The 16,867-nt window shown below is 44.7% G+C and overlaps 1 protein-coding gene across 1 annotated transcript in view; it reads right to left on the bottom strand.

The window, feature by feature from the left end:
* CLSTN1 (calsyntenin 1) overlaps positions 1-16,867 on the bottom strand; it is a 98,094-nt gene that overhangs the window by 4,639 nt on the left and 76,588 nt on the right. The window contains 8 exon segments of the mRNA XM_020974384.2: positions 1,793-2,019; positions 2,401-2,549; positions 2,923-3,074; positions 4,379-4,441; positions 8,457-8,619; positions 12,074-12,195; positions 14,472-14,646; positions 14,648-14,721. Of these exon segments, the coding sequence (XP_020830043.1) occupies positions 1,793-2,019; positions 2,401-2,549; positions 2,923-3,074; positions 4,379-4,441; positions 8,457-8,619; positions 12,074-12,195; positions 14,472-14,646; positions 14,648-14,721 (1,125 nt within the window).

The raw sequence follows: 16,867 nt of genomic DNA, 5'->3' as shown, positions 1-16,867 counted from the left end.
ACATTCAAAATAAAGAGGCCACTTCACTCAAAGTAACCTCTCTTTGCTTGGAAGGAAAGGGAGCCCAAGGCACACCAGGCCAACTTCCCCGCCCCTCCAGCCCAGACCCAGGGTTTTCCAAACTCCCCTTTAGCTCTCATGGCAGGTTACGGGGGACCTTAAAGGCTTTTCCTCACTACTTTCAAAGATAAAGAAGTAATTGGATGAAGCCACAAATACAGTGAAAAAGAACTTGAAGTAAAACATTTAAAATTCATGAGTTTAGAGAATACCCTTCTACTAACTTCATCTTCCTCCAGCCTTGCTGACAAAAATCAATTTCATTTTTGTTTTCTCTGGTGTCTGACCTCAGAGAAGCTCACCTTCCCAGAAAATGCCCTAAAACCAGACATTTCACCAGAGCTCATCAGGCTAAGATTGCCAGACCATGTGTCTCCAATGGCCTTCTCTCAATCCTCATTCTCCTTGACCTCTTTGCAGCCTTTGACACTGTTGATCCCCCTCTTCTCTTGAGGTTTTTGGGACACCCCTCTCTCTTGGTTCTCTTCCTACTTGTCTGGCTGCTGACTCCTCCTCTGGGTTATCCCCTCTAACTGTAGGGGATCCCTCAGGGCTCTGTCCTGGGCCCTCTTCTCTTCTCCCCCTACACTACTTCACTTGGTGACCTCCTCAGCTCCCGTGGATTTAATTACCTCAAACTGACCTGTCCTGCCCTAACTTCTGCGCTGACCTCCAATCTCGCATCTTAAACTGGATGTCCAGTTTGAGATCCTAAATTTATCTTAAACAGACATCTCAAATTCAACTACCACCCTCCCAGGCCCTCAGGCTCACAACCCAGGAGTCATCCCATACTCCTCACCCTCTCTGTCTCCAAGACCTATCGATTTCACCTCTGAACCATCCCTCAAAGGTACTCCTTCTCTCCCTTTACACTGCCCCCACTCTGGTGTAGATCCTCATCGCTTCACCCCTGGATCACTGCAATAGCTGCTAGTAGGTCTGCCTGCCTCAAATCTCTCCCCACTACAGTCCATCCTCCATTTGGGCACCAAAGTGATTTTCCTAAAATACAGGTCCAATCATGTCACTCCCCTAGTCAATAAACTCTCATGGCTCCCTATTACCTCCAGGAACAAATACAAAATGTCCTACTTCGCATTCAAAGCCCTTCATAATCTAGGCCCCTCCAGTCTTTTCATACCTTACTCCTCTTCAATCCAGTGACACTGGTCTCCTGGCTGTTCCACAAAACAAGACCCTCCATCTCTCAGTTCTGGGCATTCTCTCTGGCCGTTCCCCATGCCTGGAACACTCCCTCGCCTCATCTCAGCCTCAGGCTTCCTTGCCTCCATTCAAGTCCCCACTATCTTTTGTCAGACAGAGCAAAATCCTATCTTCTACAAGAAGCCTTCTGCAAACCCCAAACAGATGCCTTCGCTCTGTTAAGTATTTCCTATTTATCCTATATGTAGCTTGTTTGTACATATCTATTAGCATGTTGTTTCCCCTATTAGACTGTAAGCTCCTTGAGGGCAACGACTGTCTTTTGTCTCTTTCTGTATCCCCAACGCTTAAGCACAGAGCCTGGCGTACTGCAGATGCTTGGCATTTACTGACTAACTGAAATATTAGCAATATTATAATCTCCAGAATCCCTGAGAGATGAGCCAGAAACAGATGTGAGTGAAAGAACTAAATTCACAATTCAGTAAGGTGAGTTGTGAAAACAATTAAGAATTTCTCATGCCTATTTCCTGCTGGAGAAGGTTAGAGGCGGTAAATCTGTTACCTGTGGGATCCTCATCTCCATCTGTGTCCTGTTCTACTTCCCGGGTGATGGTACTGATGATTCGAAGCTCTGGAAACAGGGAGACTCCCTCAGCACTTTCAAATTCTGAAGCCGCCCGAGCAAAGTGGTTAATACCACTCAAGCTGATTTTGGGCTCCTCTGGCTGTAAGACCATCACATAGCCATCCACAAGAGGGATCGACATACAGGCCTCTTCATTGAAGCATCTGCAACAAGACAGAGGGCAGGGTCAGTCCAAAGTCAAATTTGTAAAATGTCTGAGATCGCTATTCCAAGGAGAATGTGACCTATCTTCTTTCAGGGGCCAAATTATATCATAGCTCCACAATCTTTTACTACTGACTTTTAATGATGACATTTTAGGGATGGAGATGGTTTCCTTGAATTTGCTTTTCTGTGCATGTGAATATGACACATTATCTTTTACTGCAAGAGGAATAGTAGGATTGCTCAAACTAAAAACATAGGTGTAATTTCATAAAAACCCCTGTAATAAGCCCTGACATTCTTCTCACTGTTAACCTGTGCCAGGCTATCCCTGTCCTCGCCACCCCACCACCATGTTCTTGTGAAAGTTAAAGACATACTTGACAGTGCTGGTGATCTGAAGCCTTCGGATTCCTGGTGTGGGGAACTGTCGAGAGTTCAAATAGGAAACGTGCTGCATGGCCTTATCAAACCGCTCCAAGTCATCTCCTTCCAAAGTCAGCACCGACCGGCTAGGGTTTGCTTGAATCTAGTCATTCCAAGAGAAGAAATAAAGGGAAAAGAGTTCTAGATGGCAAGACAGGCTGGAGGAGCAGAGAGCAGACAATGCGTAAGGGGGAAAAGGGCAAACGAGTGGAGACACCAGAAATCCAGAGGTGTTCACCAGCGGCAAGTGAGCCAATTATCTGCAGAAGTTAAAATGAATCTTTTAAAAATATTTCCCAACCTTGGTAGATGACAGAGTTAGAAGGTAAAACAGAACTATGAAGAAAGCTCTTACCTGCTCTACCACTTCAATGGAAAAGACTGTTAAAATAATAACATCACCTCCTCTCTCCCGCCATGGTCTCATTATTAATGGCAATATAGGGGAACACCACTGCCCCTCAAACCAACTTTACCTTCAAGCCTTTGCTATCAGCCCCTTGCAAATCGAGTCCTTCTTTGCAGGTGTATAGACAATCAATCACCTTCTTATTTTCCAGTTTCCCAGAGCGAATCATTAAGCCGGCCAGATTACCTCGGAAAAACTGAGCCATGTGTAGCTCCCCGCCTTTAAGAAAGGAAGAAAGGAGAAGTTAACATATCCCTACTTCCTTCGCTTTGTTTTGAACTGAAGTGTTACCAATGGAGGACAGATTACGCATGACATGCGGGTTAGTTCACAACCATTTCTGTTAGCTTTGCGGTTACACAAAAACACAATGGAGAAATTAAACAACTCATGACCATGCATATGACCTAGAGAAGGAGGAAGAAAGAAGGGGGAGGAGGACCCTGAATGGTAAGATGAGGACAAGCAAGCAGCCTTCTGGCTCCTAAGCTGCTTTCTCAGAGGACCAGGCAGCATCCTCACCTCTCCCCAAGAAAGATTCAGCCTTGGCTTTCTGAGCAATGATTTAAGATGCAATGGATTCATCTTGAGATGGAAATGAACTTTCTCGTTAGGTACTAAAGCACCTAACTCTGTTAACAATTATTTGTGAATCTCCTTTTTTGCCTTTGCCCAAACCACTCCAATGACTACAGGATCTGAGAACACAAACTAATTTTAGGATATCCTCAGCAAACCACGATGAGAAAAGTTAGAATGCTCCTAAAAACCCTCTAACTGCATTTCAGTGCAGCTGATCCAAATGCCTTTTAGCCGAGCTAACTCACACAACTCGTGCCAGCAAAGAACTGACGGACATACAGAGACCAGACACAAAGGATCACAGAATGAAAGAGGATATCAGATCCCTGAAGTCCTAACCAAGGTAAAAGAGGCCTTGTCCCTAAATTGGTCAGGAGCCAGAAAGAGGTTTTCAGAAGCATCCTTCATTTCCAGATTAGGCTACAGTAAGCCAGTTATCCTGAGCATCCAAGAAAGCTCTATGCTCACCACTCAGTCCTAAGGATAACCACCACACTGAGAAATGAATCATGCCTGAAAAACCTGGAAACCAAAAGCAGAGCTCAATCCAACCAGGAGGGGTAGGCTTTGCTTTATTTCAAGGCTGGGCCCTGCAGGAGGAGGAGGTGATCCCCAAACCTGCCCTTGGGGATTTCAGAAGGCCACATGCAATGGGACACAAATAAAGCTCGATGGGAGATGCCACCATTAGTGCTGTGTATTAATGAACCTCTTCTCTCACATCGCTGGGATCCGAATGAAGTCTGGGCACCTGTGAAAGGGCAAAAATGAGAGTCCAGAGAAGCTGTGAGCATGATGCAGAGACCAGCCCAGAAGCAGCTCATGTGGTATCTGTGGCCAAAATGCAACTCTGACATTTCATGCAAATGTGGAATGAGGTGGTTGTCTTGTCTTTGAAAGGGAAATAAGATAGAAAACAGTAGGAAAGAAACTCCAGCAACCTGCAGAGGTCACAGTCACTGCCTCCGTCTCAGTCTCATTGTCATTTTCATTTCCTGAATACTCTGTAGAAAAGCAAGACAAAGACAGCGGAGAAGGACCAACAGGTTAGGATCTTCCAATTGGGCCCTGGCAGCAGACTCCCAGCCCCACAGAAATGCCATCCCCCTCGGCCCACAGGACCTAACCCTCTACCACCAGACACGTTCAGAATGGGATGGGGGCCAAAGCCCTGGAACAACAACATGAGGAAGAACTGCCCGAGAATTTATAAAGTGGTTGATACTCATGATCTCCTTCAGCAAGGCCCACTCCAGGAAACGGGGCTGGGCAGGCAATGACCTGCCCAACGTGATGCTGCTGTGAAAGGGCAGGGTCTTCCCACATCAGTGGCCACACCTCCCACCATGACACTGACACTGAGCCCTACAGTGCTTCCAGTGGACCACCTCTACTCACTGCGGCCCCTTTGTCAAACTCCAAAGAGGACAAAGAAGGGCGCATGTGCCAAACTCTGGGCCCCCCTTCAGTCTGGATCACCAAGGAGGAACGTTCACTGAAGCTCAATATCGACACATTTCATGAGAAAAACAGCACACCCCATATTACAGAGAGCTCTTTAACATTTTTTACTGATAACTTTTAACATTATCTTCCTTTTTGGACACATCCCTCTTCCCACCCAGCAAGCCATCCCTTAGAAAAAGGAATAAAAAGAGGAAAAAAAGTAGTTCAGCAAAGCTGATTAACACACTTGCCGTTATAGACAATCCGTCTGCCAACGGAGGAAGCCTCCCCACCACCCGGCCCCTTATCCTTTAAACATGCAATAGCATGGTGACTCCATGACTCCATTTACCTCCACACAAGCACCAGGAGCCAGGGCTATGCCCACCCTCCATGCAGGAAGACCCTGTGGCTGTACTACAGAGGACCCAGAGGTGACCTTCGCAGGCCGGTGAGCAAGTGCTCGAAGGGAGGAGCCGGGGCCAAGCAACCTACACCCGGCAGAGTACATCCACTGCCTCTAGAAGACCAGAGAGACCCAAGCTCTTCTTTTTTCAGCTAACATCCGGGGCAAGTTCTCAAAAAGCAAAAACTGGACAGCTCAATGGCACAATGACCAGGGTGCTGAACTGGTGCTCTGGAAGACTGAAATAAAATACCATCTCAGACACCAACTAAACTGTGTGACTCTGGGGAAAACCACTTCACCTGTGTTGGCCTCAGTTTCCTCATCTATACACCAGGGATAGCAACCACCTAGGTTGTGGGGAAGAAAGATGAGACATTTGTAAAGTGCTCTGCCAGCCTTCCGCCATCGTGACTATGCAGTACATATGGCTATGCCAATGGTGGGGACCAGGGCTCCGCAGGTCCCGGGGTGTGGACGTGAGGATGCAAGCACAAAGTCATTCTACTCCATCACTGGTCTGCAGGGATTGAAGCTGTTCAGACTGTGGTGGGGAATCCCTCAGGACTGACCACAGCTGAGGGCAAACGGAGGGGCCAGGAGTATGGTTCACTAGCTGTACCTCATTCCTTCTCCTTCTCCTCCTTCTTCAACAACGCCAATGTGCTGGTTTGGTGAGGGGTCACGGAAGGGAGGTGAGCTTTTCTTAAAGCCAATATAAACAGATTCTTTACAGCCTCATTTTCTCACTAAGATCTAGTTCCATAATTTGAAATCTTATTATCTATAGTGTTTCAACTGATTTTTTTTGCTGTAGAAATGGAATACTTGCTTGAAGCCTGAGTTATTTATAGACTGTCTTTGGTACTTCTGACCTTGAGGCTTGAGTTACTGAGATGAGATGTGCTCCTGCCTAAGTCTGGTTCTAGCTCACATTCAGATTTAATGAAGTGCTGGCTGGGACAGAGGTAACCCCTACCCCCACGAGGTCTCTTGGAAAGCAAATCAAGGCTGAAAAATTCCATCATGGGATGGATAATTCTCTGCTTTCTTCCCAGCTCACCTCCAAGCCTCCTCCTGTGGCTGATCTCCACCCCCACCCCATTAGTCTCTGACCCCCAAGGGCCTTGATTTTTACTTCACACATATTTCTTACGTACTTGTATACATGCTGCCCCCCACTTCCCCTCCGAGAGCAGAGCCTGGGTCTCTATTAAGCACCTGCTGCCTGTTATAAAGGGCTCTTATACAGCCCAGACTGGAGGGCACTGGGATGGGGGTGGGGGGTTCTGCCTCACCTGAAATGCTAACGCGCCTCTGAGTTCTGGTAAAACATAATACAAGCTTTTAAACACACCTCTGCACTAGACTCTGTCTCCTTGTGGCAAGATTTTTAAGTGAATTCTTGAAATTGTATTTTTGGAAACAGGCAACGACTGCCCCTGTTCTTACTCCTCAACGGCAGGAGCTCTGAAGGCAAGGCTGAGCCCCTCCACAGGGCCTGCTCAGCACTAGGGCTGCTGAAGAAACAGACCTGGCAGCATCCCTGTGTTCTGGAAGGATGGCTGGACGGAGAGAAGAGGGTAGAAGGGGAAGCAGGGTTTGGGACTAATTAATGTTTGACTGCAGAATGGCCATTCCCTGGAGAGGTACCCCAAAGCACTTCCTGTTCTGGGTTCTTACTCCTGGTAAGTTCATTATAATCAGATCAACAAAGAAATCTTACACTACATGGGCTGTCGGGGCGGGGGGAAGCTTTGTTACTCAGAACCCTTCCTGATAATAAGATTTAACACCTACAGACTCTTAGAGAAGAGATCTAAAGAATGTTTTTGAAGGAGGAAAGGAGACTTGAATAGAAAGTGATTTTTTTTCTTTAAACTATAAATAATGCTAGCATCTACACATCAGCATTCCTTTTCATGTTCTATTTTTTTCAAAAATTTTGCTAAATTGCCTCACCAAAATGCAAAGTGTGAATCACCTGAAAAGAAGTACTGTGAATAAGCTATAAATGCCTGACTTGCTTATAATTAACAGCCATGTATTTCTTGCTCTTCCCAACTTGTGACACTCATAAGGAAGATTAGTCAAATCCAAATTTGGACAAAATCTGCTCTGTGGCTTAGGGTCTTTCATGAGTTTCTAACGCAGGACAAAGGGTTCTTAAAGGGAAAGGCTGCATTCAAACCTACAGTCGATATTATCTGTCGTTGTTCAGTCATTTCAGTCATGTCCGACTGTTTGTGACCTCATTTGGGATTTTCTTGGCGAAGATACTGGGTGGTTTGCCATTTCCTTCTCCAGTTCATTTTAAAGATGAGGAAACTGAAGCAGATAAGATGAAGTGACTTGCCCAGGGTCACATAGCTAGTAAGTATCTGAGGCCAGATTTGGACTTGGGAAGATGAGACTTCCTCCGTCCAGGCTCAGTGCTCAATCCACTGCGCCACCTAGCTGCCCCAGCTGACATTATTCAAATTTCTTTTTTCCTAAAATTCACAATTCTAATTTCCAAATCCATTAAATTTCTGGAGATCGGAATTTCAGGCCTCTCAGTCTGCACTCCCTTTTCTGAAGTGTCTATTAAATCCCACCCAAGTTTTATTGTGCTTATAAAGTAAAGAAGTTGCTTCTTATACGAGCAGCTGAGTGCTTAGCATTTACTTTAGAAGAGAACACCTTTCCCCTGCTGCAGTCCTACAAATGAACCATTATGCACAATGTTATCCAGTGCACAGACCTGGGACATCAGCTAGGGAGGGATCCTCTCCTAACAGAATAATACTTGTGAAGAAGGGGCCCAGCAATCACCTGTCCCCTGAAAAAGCTTGACTGCTTGCATGAGATGAGCAAATTCTTGCGCCCACTTCTTTATTCAGTGCTTATAAACCGCTTTTTGCAATTTTTCCTCTTAGGACCCAGATGCACAAAGAGGACTATCATTTTATAAGAGAAACCACACCAAACATGAAAAGTAAGGCACTACTGTGCCCCATCAGCACAGAGCCACAGTAAAGATCGTTACACTGAAAAGGGGTCTCAAGACATGGGAAATCATGACAGAGAAAGCTGCCCACCACCTTCCACCATGGCCCACCTTCCACCATCGTAGTAAAATGTCTTCTTTCATTCAATTCACAAGATGATGGGGTCCTCTACCTTACCTTGCCAACACGCTCCAACCACCAACTGAGTTTCTATCTTGGAAGGGTGAAGAGGATAATCTTCAGTCACTGGAAAGGGATCATAGGAAACACCATCGACATACAGAGTCACACTGGGGAACTCCACATTGAGAACGTAATGGTGCCATTCCTTATCACACACCTAAGAGAGGCAAAGGAAAGAATACAGAATGTGGTGGTGGTCTAACACATCTATCTAAGGATATAAATCTAGAAGATTAAGGTAAACATGGGAGACAAAGGGGAAGGTGCAAAAACTAACAGGTCAGCGCTTTTCAAGGGAAATTAGTCATAAAAAGTTTGACAAAAGCCAACACTGGACAGGTCTCCCTTCTGAGCCCCAGCCCAACACCACCAACTATCCAATGGAAATTCCAAACTGGATGCCCCACAGGCAATGCCAACATGTCCAAAACAGAACTCCCCTTTTCGGCTAAGACCTCCCCTTCTTCTGAACCTCCTTATTTCTGCCCAGTGCCTCCCAACATTCCAGTTACAGATCGGCACCTTGGAGTCACCCTCAATGCCTCGTTTCCCCCCTCACTCTGGCTATCTAATCATCTGCCAAGTCCTGATGAACTGATGGCAACTGCATCTTCTCACCCCCAAGACTATTCACAGAGCCACTAACTTAGTGAAACCTCTCTCACTCCTTGGCTGGACCAATCCAACAGCCCGAGGCACTCTCTGGGCTCCCTGCCTCATTTTCTCTCATAGCTGCCAGAATGATTTTCCTAAAGTACAAGTCTAGCCTGTGGGTCACTCTCCTGCTCAATAACCCCAAATGGCTCTTTATCACTCCTGGGTTCAAATAGAAACTCCTCTTTTTTGACATTTACAGGCCTTCACAACCTGGTTCCAACTACCTTTGCAGGATTATAATAAATACATTACTCCCCTTCACACACTCTCAGGTCCAGCTGACTGGCTCTGCTTGTCACACACAACACCACCTCTGCCATCTGCACAGACTCTTCCAAGACTGGGATGGATTCTCAACTCGGCTCTGCCCCTCAGAATTCCTGGTCTCCTTCAAAGCTTAGCCAATACATTCAGGAGGCTCTTCTGGACTCCCCCACCCCAGATGCCAGGGTTCTGCCTCAAAATCACATTGCATTTATTCTGCAGACGCTCCTACGTGTACATACCTCCCACGATGGAACGTGAGCTTCTTACGGCCATATTTTTCATATTTGAAAAAAGTGAAAGACTAGAAAAGTATGCCACTCTCTGTTACTCATGTCCTCATGGCTTAAGGGCCTTATGCCTTACATCATGACAAAGTCTGATTTTATTTATTTGTTCAACAAATAGAGCTTATATATACAAATCTTTTAACAAATAAATTAGGTTCACTAAATAGTAAACTCCAGCTAGGCATAAGGCATAGTGAAGCATTGAGACAAAAAGGTTTAGGTTTAAAGGACAAATAAATGTTGAATTTATTGAATTCATTTTTAGGTTGGTAAAAATATAGAGTGATGGTAGAAAACCTCAGAACGCTCGACAGAGACAGACCCCAACCCACTACTAAGAGACAGGGAAGGACGCCATGAAGGCACACACAAGATGAAGATGCATTCAGAAGGAGGGAAACAAGCAGAAGCAGCAGCCGCCTCCTCTTTGGAGTTCTGAGGGACAGCTACTGAAGACTGAGAGTCATGCTGTGCTCCACAGCAGCTATAGGCATCTATGTGAATATTATTTCTTGGAATTTCCCCCCTGGGTCAAAGCTGGTGGTCATGGGGCAAACAAGCCAAGGGCCAGAGGTTTCCCACCTCTGTCACAGAGCAAGCGAAGAAGTCGTTTTTGAGTATCTTTAAGAGAGAAATCTCCTGACTTCAAAAAAAAAATCTTAAAATAATAAAGAACATTTTCCCTTTGAAGAAAAATAGCAGTTCCTCACTATTTCCTTTCAAAAGCAAATCTCTATTACCTCACAACTACTCTCTCTCAGATCATAAATTATTTAAAGGAGGAACCACATCTCATTCACCCTTGTATCCCCACCTCCATGCCACACACTGCCATGTTCAAGAAATACCTATTATACTGAAATCTTATTTAAATCTAAATTTAATCTAAATTTAAAATATGGTTCAGCCAAACTGACTGATTTATGTTTGTAAGGAAGTCAGATGAGCAGCCTACATTCCTGTCTTGAATCAGCTCTAACAGCAAAGTAAACAGACCACCTAGTAGCAAGAGGGCTTATTAATTTAAATGACACTAATTTCTCATGCTAATGCCATTTATACCAAACACAGGTGCTATAAATAATGGCAGAAAAAATGATTTTGAGAGCCAAGGGATTGAGTAGGCCTTAATCTGCTATCTTGGTACCTGCTGTGACCCTACAGACCCCAACACCATGAGCACAGGTTCAATGCAAAACAAGAAACACAGAGGAACAGCATCTAGAATCCCAGGGAAGAACCAGTTACCTCTCCAGCCACTCACCTGGTACAATTCCTCCCTCTTCTCAGTTTTGTCGGCCACATTTTTTATACTGAATGCTTATTAGGAATTTAATATTAGGTATCAATACAACTAAACTTGTTTAGTAACTCTTTACATTTAAATTATTCAATACATAAAGCTATCATAACACTTTTAAAGTCTAAAACTAAAAAACAGATTTAGAAAATATTTAAAGCATATTTTACAGATAAAAACTTGTGATCTAAAATATATAAGGAGGAAGAGGAAGGAAGGAAGGAAGGAAGGAAGGAAGGAAGAAAGGAAGGCAGGCACAGTGAACTCCCAATGCACAATGGATAAATGGGCAAAAGCTACAAACACTTTCCAAAAGAAGCAGCACAAACTATAAATAATAACTTTTAAAAACACCCAACCTCAATAATAATCAAAGAGACACAAAGTAAAACAAGTCTGAGGTACCACTTTATACCCATTAACTCGGTAAAAAAAATAATTAGAAACAACAGAACTCAATCCTGGAGGGATCGTACAGAAAAGTTAAGCACATTTATCCAGAGCTGATGGAGATATTATCAACCTGTAGACTCTCTTGGGGAGGCAGTCTGATGGTTTACAGTAAGAGTTATAAAAATACTTATTCCTGTTGACTCAATAACTTCATTGTTCAGAATATATCCTGGAAATGTTACAGCCACTTGGATGTCCAGCAACAAGGGGGTGATTGAGCGGACTGGTACGTTTACCATAACAGACCTATATTAACCCAACAAGCATTTGCTGGATTTGTGTGTCCCACGTGTCCAGCACTGTGCTAGGTACTAGGGGTATGATGACAAAAATGAAACGGCTGCTGCCCAGAAGCAGATTACTGTCCCCCGGGGAGAAACATCATGCACACAGATAACATATGAAATATATAAGTAAACACAAGTTTTTTTTAAGAGGTGGAGGGGGGTTAACACCAACAACTTGTGATATCAAAAGTCCTTCTGTAGGAAGCAACTCCAGAGCTACACCGTTAAGACATGATAATTAAGACAGAAAATGAGGAGGAAGAAAGCTAAGTCAAATCTCTAAAAGCAGAACAAGAATGGAATATAGGCTAACTGCAATCATGTGAATCAGTGAACAAAAACCAAAGCACAGAGAATCACCTGGTTCAATTTCCAGTGAAATTCAGCAGGTTTGTAACTCTTCTCCTCCAAAGGGTCTTGACGGAAGAGAAAAACCAGTCGGCAATTGTGTACGTAGAGGGAATAATGGTGCCGGTTCATATCTGTAAAAAGTTTTAAGTAATATGCAATACATTTAATATTCAAACCCAAAAATAAGATACTTCTCAAAGCTGATTTTTAAAACGCTCTTTCTCCCACCGGAATGAACTCAGCCACGCACTAGTGCTGCAGGGGTGTCAAATTCAAACAGAGATGGACATCTCAACAACCTTTGGGGCAGCTGTGTGTTGATATTACCTACATACTATCGTGTTTTTGTTTATTTTGTAAAATACTTCCCAATTGCATGGGGTGGCCTACAAGTCACACGTCTGACCCCTTTGAATGAGAGAATGTTTAACAGTAAATACAGCAGATCTTTACTAGAGACTAGTGTACACAAAGGGAAACCGACAAGAAACATGAGCAATATCTCTTAAGAATAACCACAAAGTGTCACGAGGGTGGACAAGTGACAAGAAAGGAATAATAACCCTGTATCATTAACTCCCTCCAGGATAAGTGTAAATTTTTTTTTAAATGGAAGACAAAAAAGCTATTTTCAGTTCTGAGAGGAGGAAGAAGCCAAATAAAACTAAAATATAGAAGGTATCAACATAAAATTAACATAGTACAACTACCAACACCTACTTACATGTTTGGTGACATCAGCACTCAAAGAAAATGCAAAAGCAACCATTTTAAAAAGCGTATTCCATAGAAATTCTCCCAGCCCATCTAATTGGTTCTGGGTCATTTTGGGTCATGAGGAATGAAGTTCTAAGCAAACAATCTGCCTTTCTCCAGCTACCTGCTTCCCAAAGGAATAATAGTAGGTGCTGAGCAGGGCTATGTGTCCTTTTCCAATCACTTCCTGAATTTCAGTATCACTATTTTTTAGTAAAGGAGAAATGAACTAGCCTTATGACATGCCACATACGATGAATATTCTTTAAAAATTCATTTCACAAGATGTATTACTACTTTGCTAAGTAGTAGGTAACCTGTGTCCCTTCTTTTTGATCAGAAGCAGCGTCCAAGCTACTGCTGACCCTCTTGCTTTAGTTAATTCTGTTCAAACTTGGTATTATTAATGGTAAAATCGAAGGGTCTCTATTTCTTTTGACTCAAAATGCATCAAAAAGCCTCACAGCTCATTTCATTATGCAAAATCCCATTCTTAGCACGATGAACAAATTCGTTACTCTGGATGGCAAATGTGAAAATTCTCATGTTATAATAGGGCAGCAATTAGCGAAACAGATAACAGGGTTTCCCTGCACAAGATGCAAAAGGGTTGCAACATTTATAAAAACTAACACTACTGAGGGGGCAGCTGGGTGGCGCAGTGGACACAGTGCCAGGCTTGGCAGTCAGGAAGACCCGAGTACAAATCCAGCCTCCACTACTTACCATGTCACCCTGAGCCAGTCACTTCACTTTTGTTTGCCTCAGTTTCCTCATCTGTAAATTAGGATAATAATCACACCTACCTCCAAGGCAAGGCTGTTGTTGAGAATAATGATTGTAAAGCACTTACACAGTGCCTGGTACGCAGCAGGCATATAATAGATAAATATATTACATATATTACATATGTAATGCAAATGTTAAATAAAGTTAACTATCATTATTGTCACATGTTACAGTATATAAATGTTTGTAGCTGTTATTGTTGTTGTTAGTGTGTTACTCCCAGGACACTAGCATAGCTCTACCACAGAGATTAGACTTTTTCTTCCAGAAGCAAATCTCCATGCTACATAAATGTCTTTAATACTACAAAGACAACTAGCATTAAATCCACTGGAGATAGTTCTAGGGAGCAGTTTCTCCAATAAGAGTCAAATCATTGTGCTATAAATCATATCAAGCACTGTTACAACAGAATAAGATGCATCCTAAATGGAAAGACTGTACTAAAACCCCAAACTTTGTTTCTTTCTAAGAAGCAGCAGCTCTGAATAGCTAAGCCACAAGATGTCTGGAATGGTTTTGACCTTGACTTTGGGGGCTTTCATTCCAACAGCTGCAAAGGAAACAGTAACATTCAGAGTTGTGCTTGCTGACACAGGTACGCTGCAAAAGCCTGTTCAGAATTAGGCTCTCTGACCCTCCTGGTGGTTTGCTTTCCATCTGCAGTCCAGGGTTCAGTGGCCCTGGCTGGTCAGTCTACAGTCTAGTTTATACTATTTTATTTGAATACCACAAAACGAGGGCAAACACACACTCCAGACATCAAATCTAGTGGACGTCAATGGGATCATTTCTCTGGTAAGCTACAAATATGTTTAAGGTGATGGAAAGAGTACCGCTGCTGATCTCAGCATGCACTCACCTGTCTTATCTGAATTACAAAGAATGGTTTCCTTCTCCCTGCCCCCAGGCCCATGCCTCATCCACACGGAGATCATAAATGGCTCTTTCACATTTACTGTCACGACGCCCTCTGGAATCTTCACGGCTTGGGTGCCATTAAATTCAAAGACCTGGTCACTGTCATGGCCATTATCGGGTGGGGAGGCCCACGGTCCAGTTCAAGGCGCTGCTTGGAGGAGGAAGAAGTTCAGCAGTTCCAGAGGATGCACCTAAAAATTTAAAAAAAAAAAGCCCCACCAATAAAAACAGAACTCAGAGATGTAAGATCTTTCCAAACCACCCAAAATTCATTTTCACATGTCTATCCTAACCCTGTAGTAGAAGAACCTGCACTCATCTATTCTAAAAAATCTGTTGAGAAGGCAGGCTGACAAGTTGCCCCGACCCCAACTCTGGCCCAGAGGACCCTGGGAAGCAGGTCGCATCCCAGTGAAGAACTCTCAATGACGCACGTGCAGCAAGTCCTCACCGGATTACTCTCTAAATCTACATACACCCAACACATTCCAGGAAGGCTCATCCCACACCCTAACTAATCCAGGTGGGAAAAGTCACATGGTCTCTCCTCCTGACTCATTCCCACATAAAAAAAAAAAGATGGAAGCACATTAAACCTGTCAGTCAGTCAGCAAGTATTTGGCCCCCGAGGACACAAATACCAGGAATGAAATAATCCTCCTCTTGAGGGTCTTAGATTTGATAGGACAAGGATATATACAGAATTAGGAGCTCAATGGCCCCCAGCTGCTGCTGCCTCTCTCAAGTCAACGAGCATTTATTAAGCACTTACTATGTGCCAAGCACAGGGTCAGTGAGAGAACAGAACAAGGGGGTGCAGATTTTTCCCAGAAAACCTTGAGGAGAAGGCTTCGAGTTTCCTGACCCTGAAGAAAACAGGCCTTCTCACCCTGGACAATGGCCCACCTCTGCAGCCCTCTCCTCCAACTGGGGAAGTCCTCTTGGAAGCTCCATTTCGAAGATGAGTCCAGGCCAGCCACGCATGCCCTTTTGTTCCTCTCCTGGCTGGGCTCCTGACCCTCCAGACTTCTCCACCACAACCCTGGGCAGGTCCCTACGCCCTGCACCCCTTCACAGTTCCTCCCCTATTAGGGGAACTGCTTGCGGACGGGGACTGTCTTTTTGTTTCTAATCATATCCCCAGGCCTTAGCACAGAAGCTGGCATACAGTAAGGGCTTAACGAATGCTGGCTGACCCACCCTCAAAGCCTTCTCACCAGCCCTTCCCACTGGGGAGGAGCCCGCGCTAGCCATCCTTCTGGTCCCTGACAGCTCTGCCCCTGGCTCTTCCTCACGCTGTCACCCCCCTTTAGAGGGCGAGCTCCTGGAGAACAAGCACTACCCTGCTCTGGGCTGTTATTTGTGGTCCCAGTGCTTGGCACAGTGCCTGGCATGCAGTGAGTGCTTAATAAACGCCCGTCATCCACCTGCCTGGGAGGTCTACTCCATCCACCTCTATCTCCCAATTTGGATCCTGGGGGCATGTATCTCCCCACCCCTCCCCCACCCCCGGTCATTCTCCTGCAAGGAATTCTGCACCTGGCTCACTGTCTTCCTCTCCACCCCAACCTTTATGCTCATCCCTGAGGACTTCACTAGCTATGACTGTCCCCACGCCCACGAGCCGCATCTTCACTCCACGGCAGCGACAAATAGGGCAGGTCACAGCCTTGATCTGTCACCTCTCATGAATTCCTCTCTCACACTAGAACCTCCTATCCTCCCGTCCCTTCTTTTTAAACCTATTTTTTGATATCCTCTGAACCTCACCGGTTTGATTTTACAGACTTGACCCTAGAGGCTGCCTTCACCTCCCCCAATCTACACTAGCTGCCTGGCTGGCACCCTCCCCTCAACTGCTTTTCAATCCCTCTTTTCCTTGAAGGGAGGGACTATGGAAGCATATTATGAAAATAAAAATAAAAATGTTGTAAAAGATTTCCATCTAAAGCCCTTTCCAAAATCCTTGAGAAAGGTGGTTGGTCATTGTCCTTAGGTCTCGAAGAAGACCGGAACGCCATCACTGCTAGAGTCAAGGCACAGTGTGTCCAACTGTGGCTGATCAGACCAATACGAGCTCAGCAGGCTCTACCACAGGTCGGGCACAAAGAGTCTGTGGGAACATTGGGGGTGAACTGTCTAAATCCGTGCATCCTGGGTTTCCTTCGAGCTGTTTCAATTCTGCTTTGCTCACAGAGCACAGCACCTTCTCTGAGGTGGGCATGCCGCACTGAGCGGGCCTATACCAGTGTTTCCCATGACAGGATTTTCTTGGGGAAATGTATTAGGGCGAGTACTTTAAGACCAAGGAACTGCATGCAGTCTGGCTCACATCTG

This window comes from Phascolarctos cinereus, unplaced genomic scaffold, assembly GCF_003287225.1.
Source record: "Phascolarctos cinereus isolate Bilbo 61053 unplaced genomic scaffold, phaCin_HiC Scaffold_726;HRSCAF=1367, whole genome shotgun sequence".
Lineage (NCBI taxonomy): Eukaryota > Metazoa > Chordata > Mammalia > Diprotodontia > Phascolarctidae > Phascolarctos > Phascolarctos cinereus.
The sequence above is the reverse complement of the archived record's forward strand: the minus strand, read 5'-3'. Positions and strand labels throughout refer to the sequence as shown.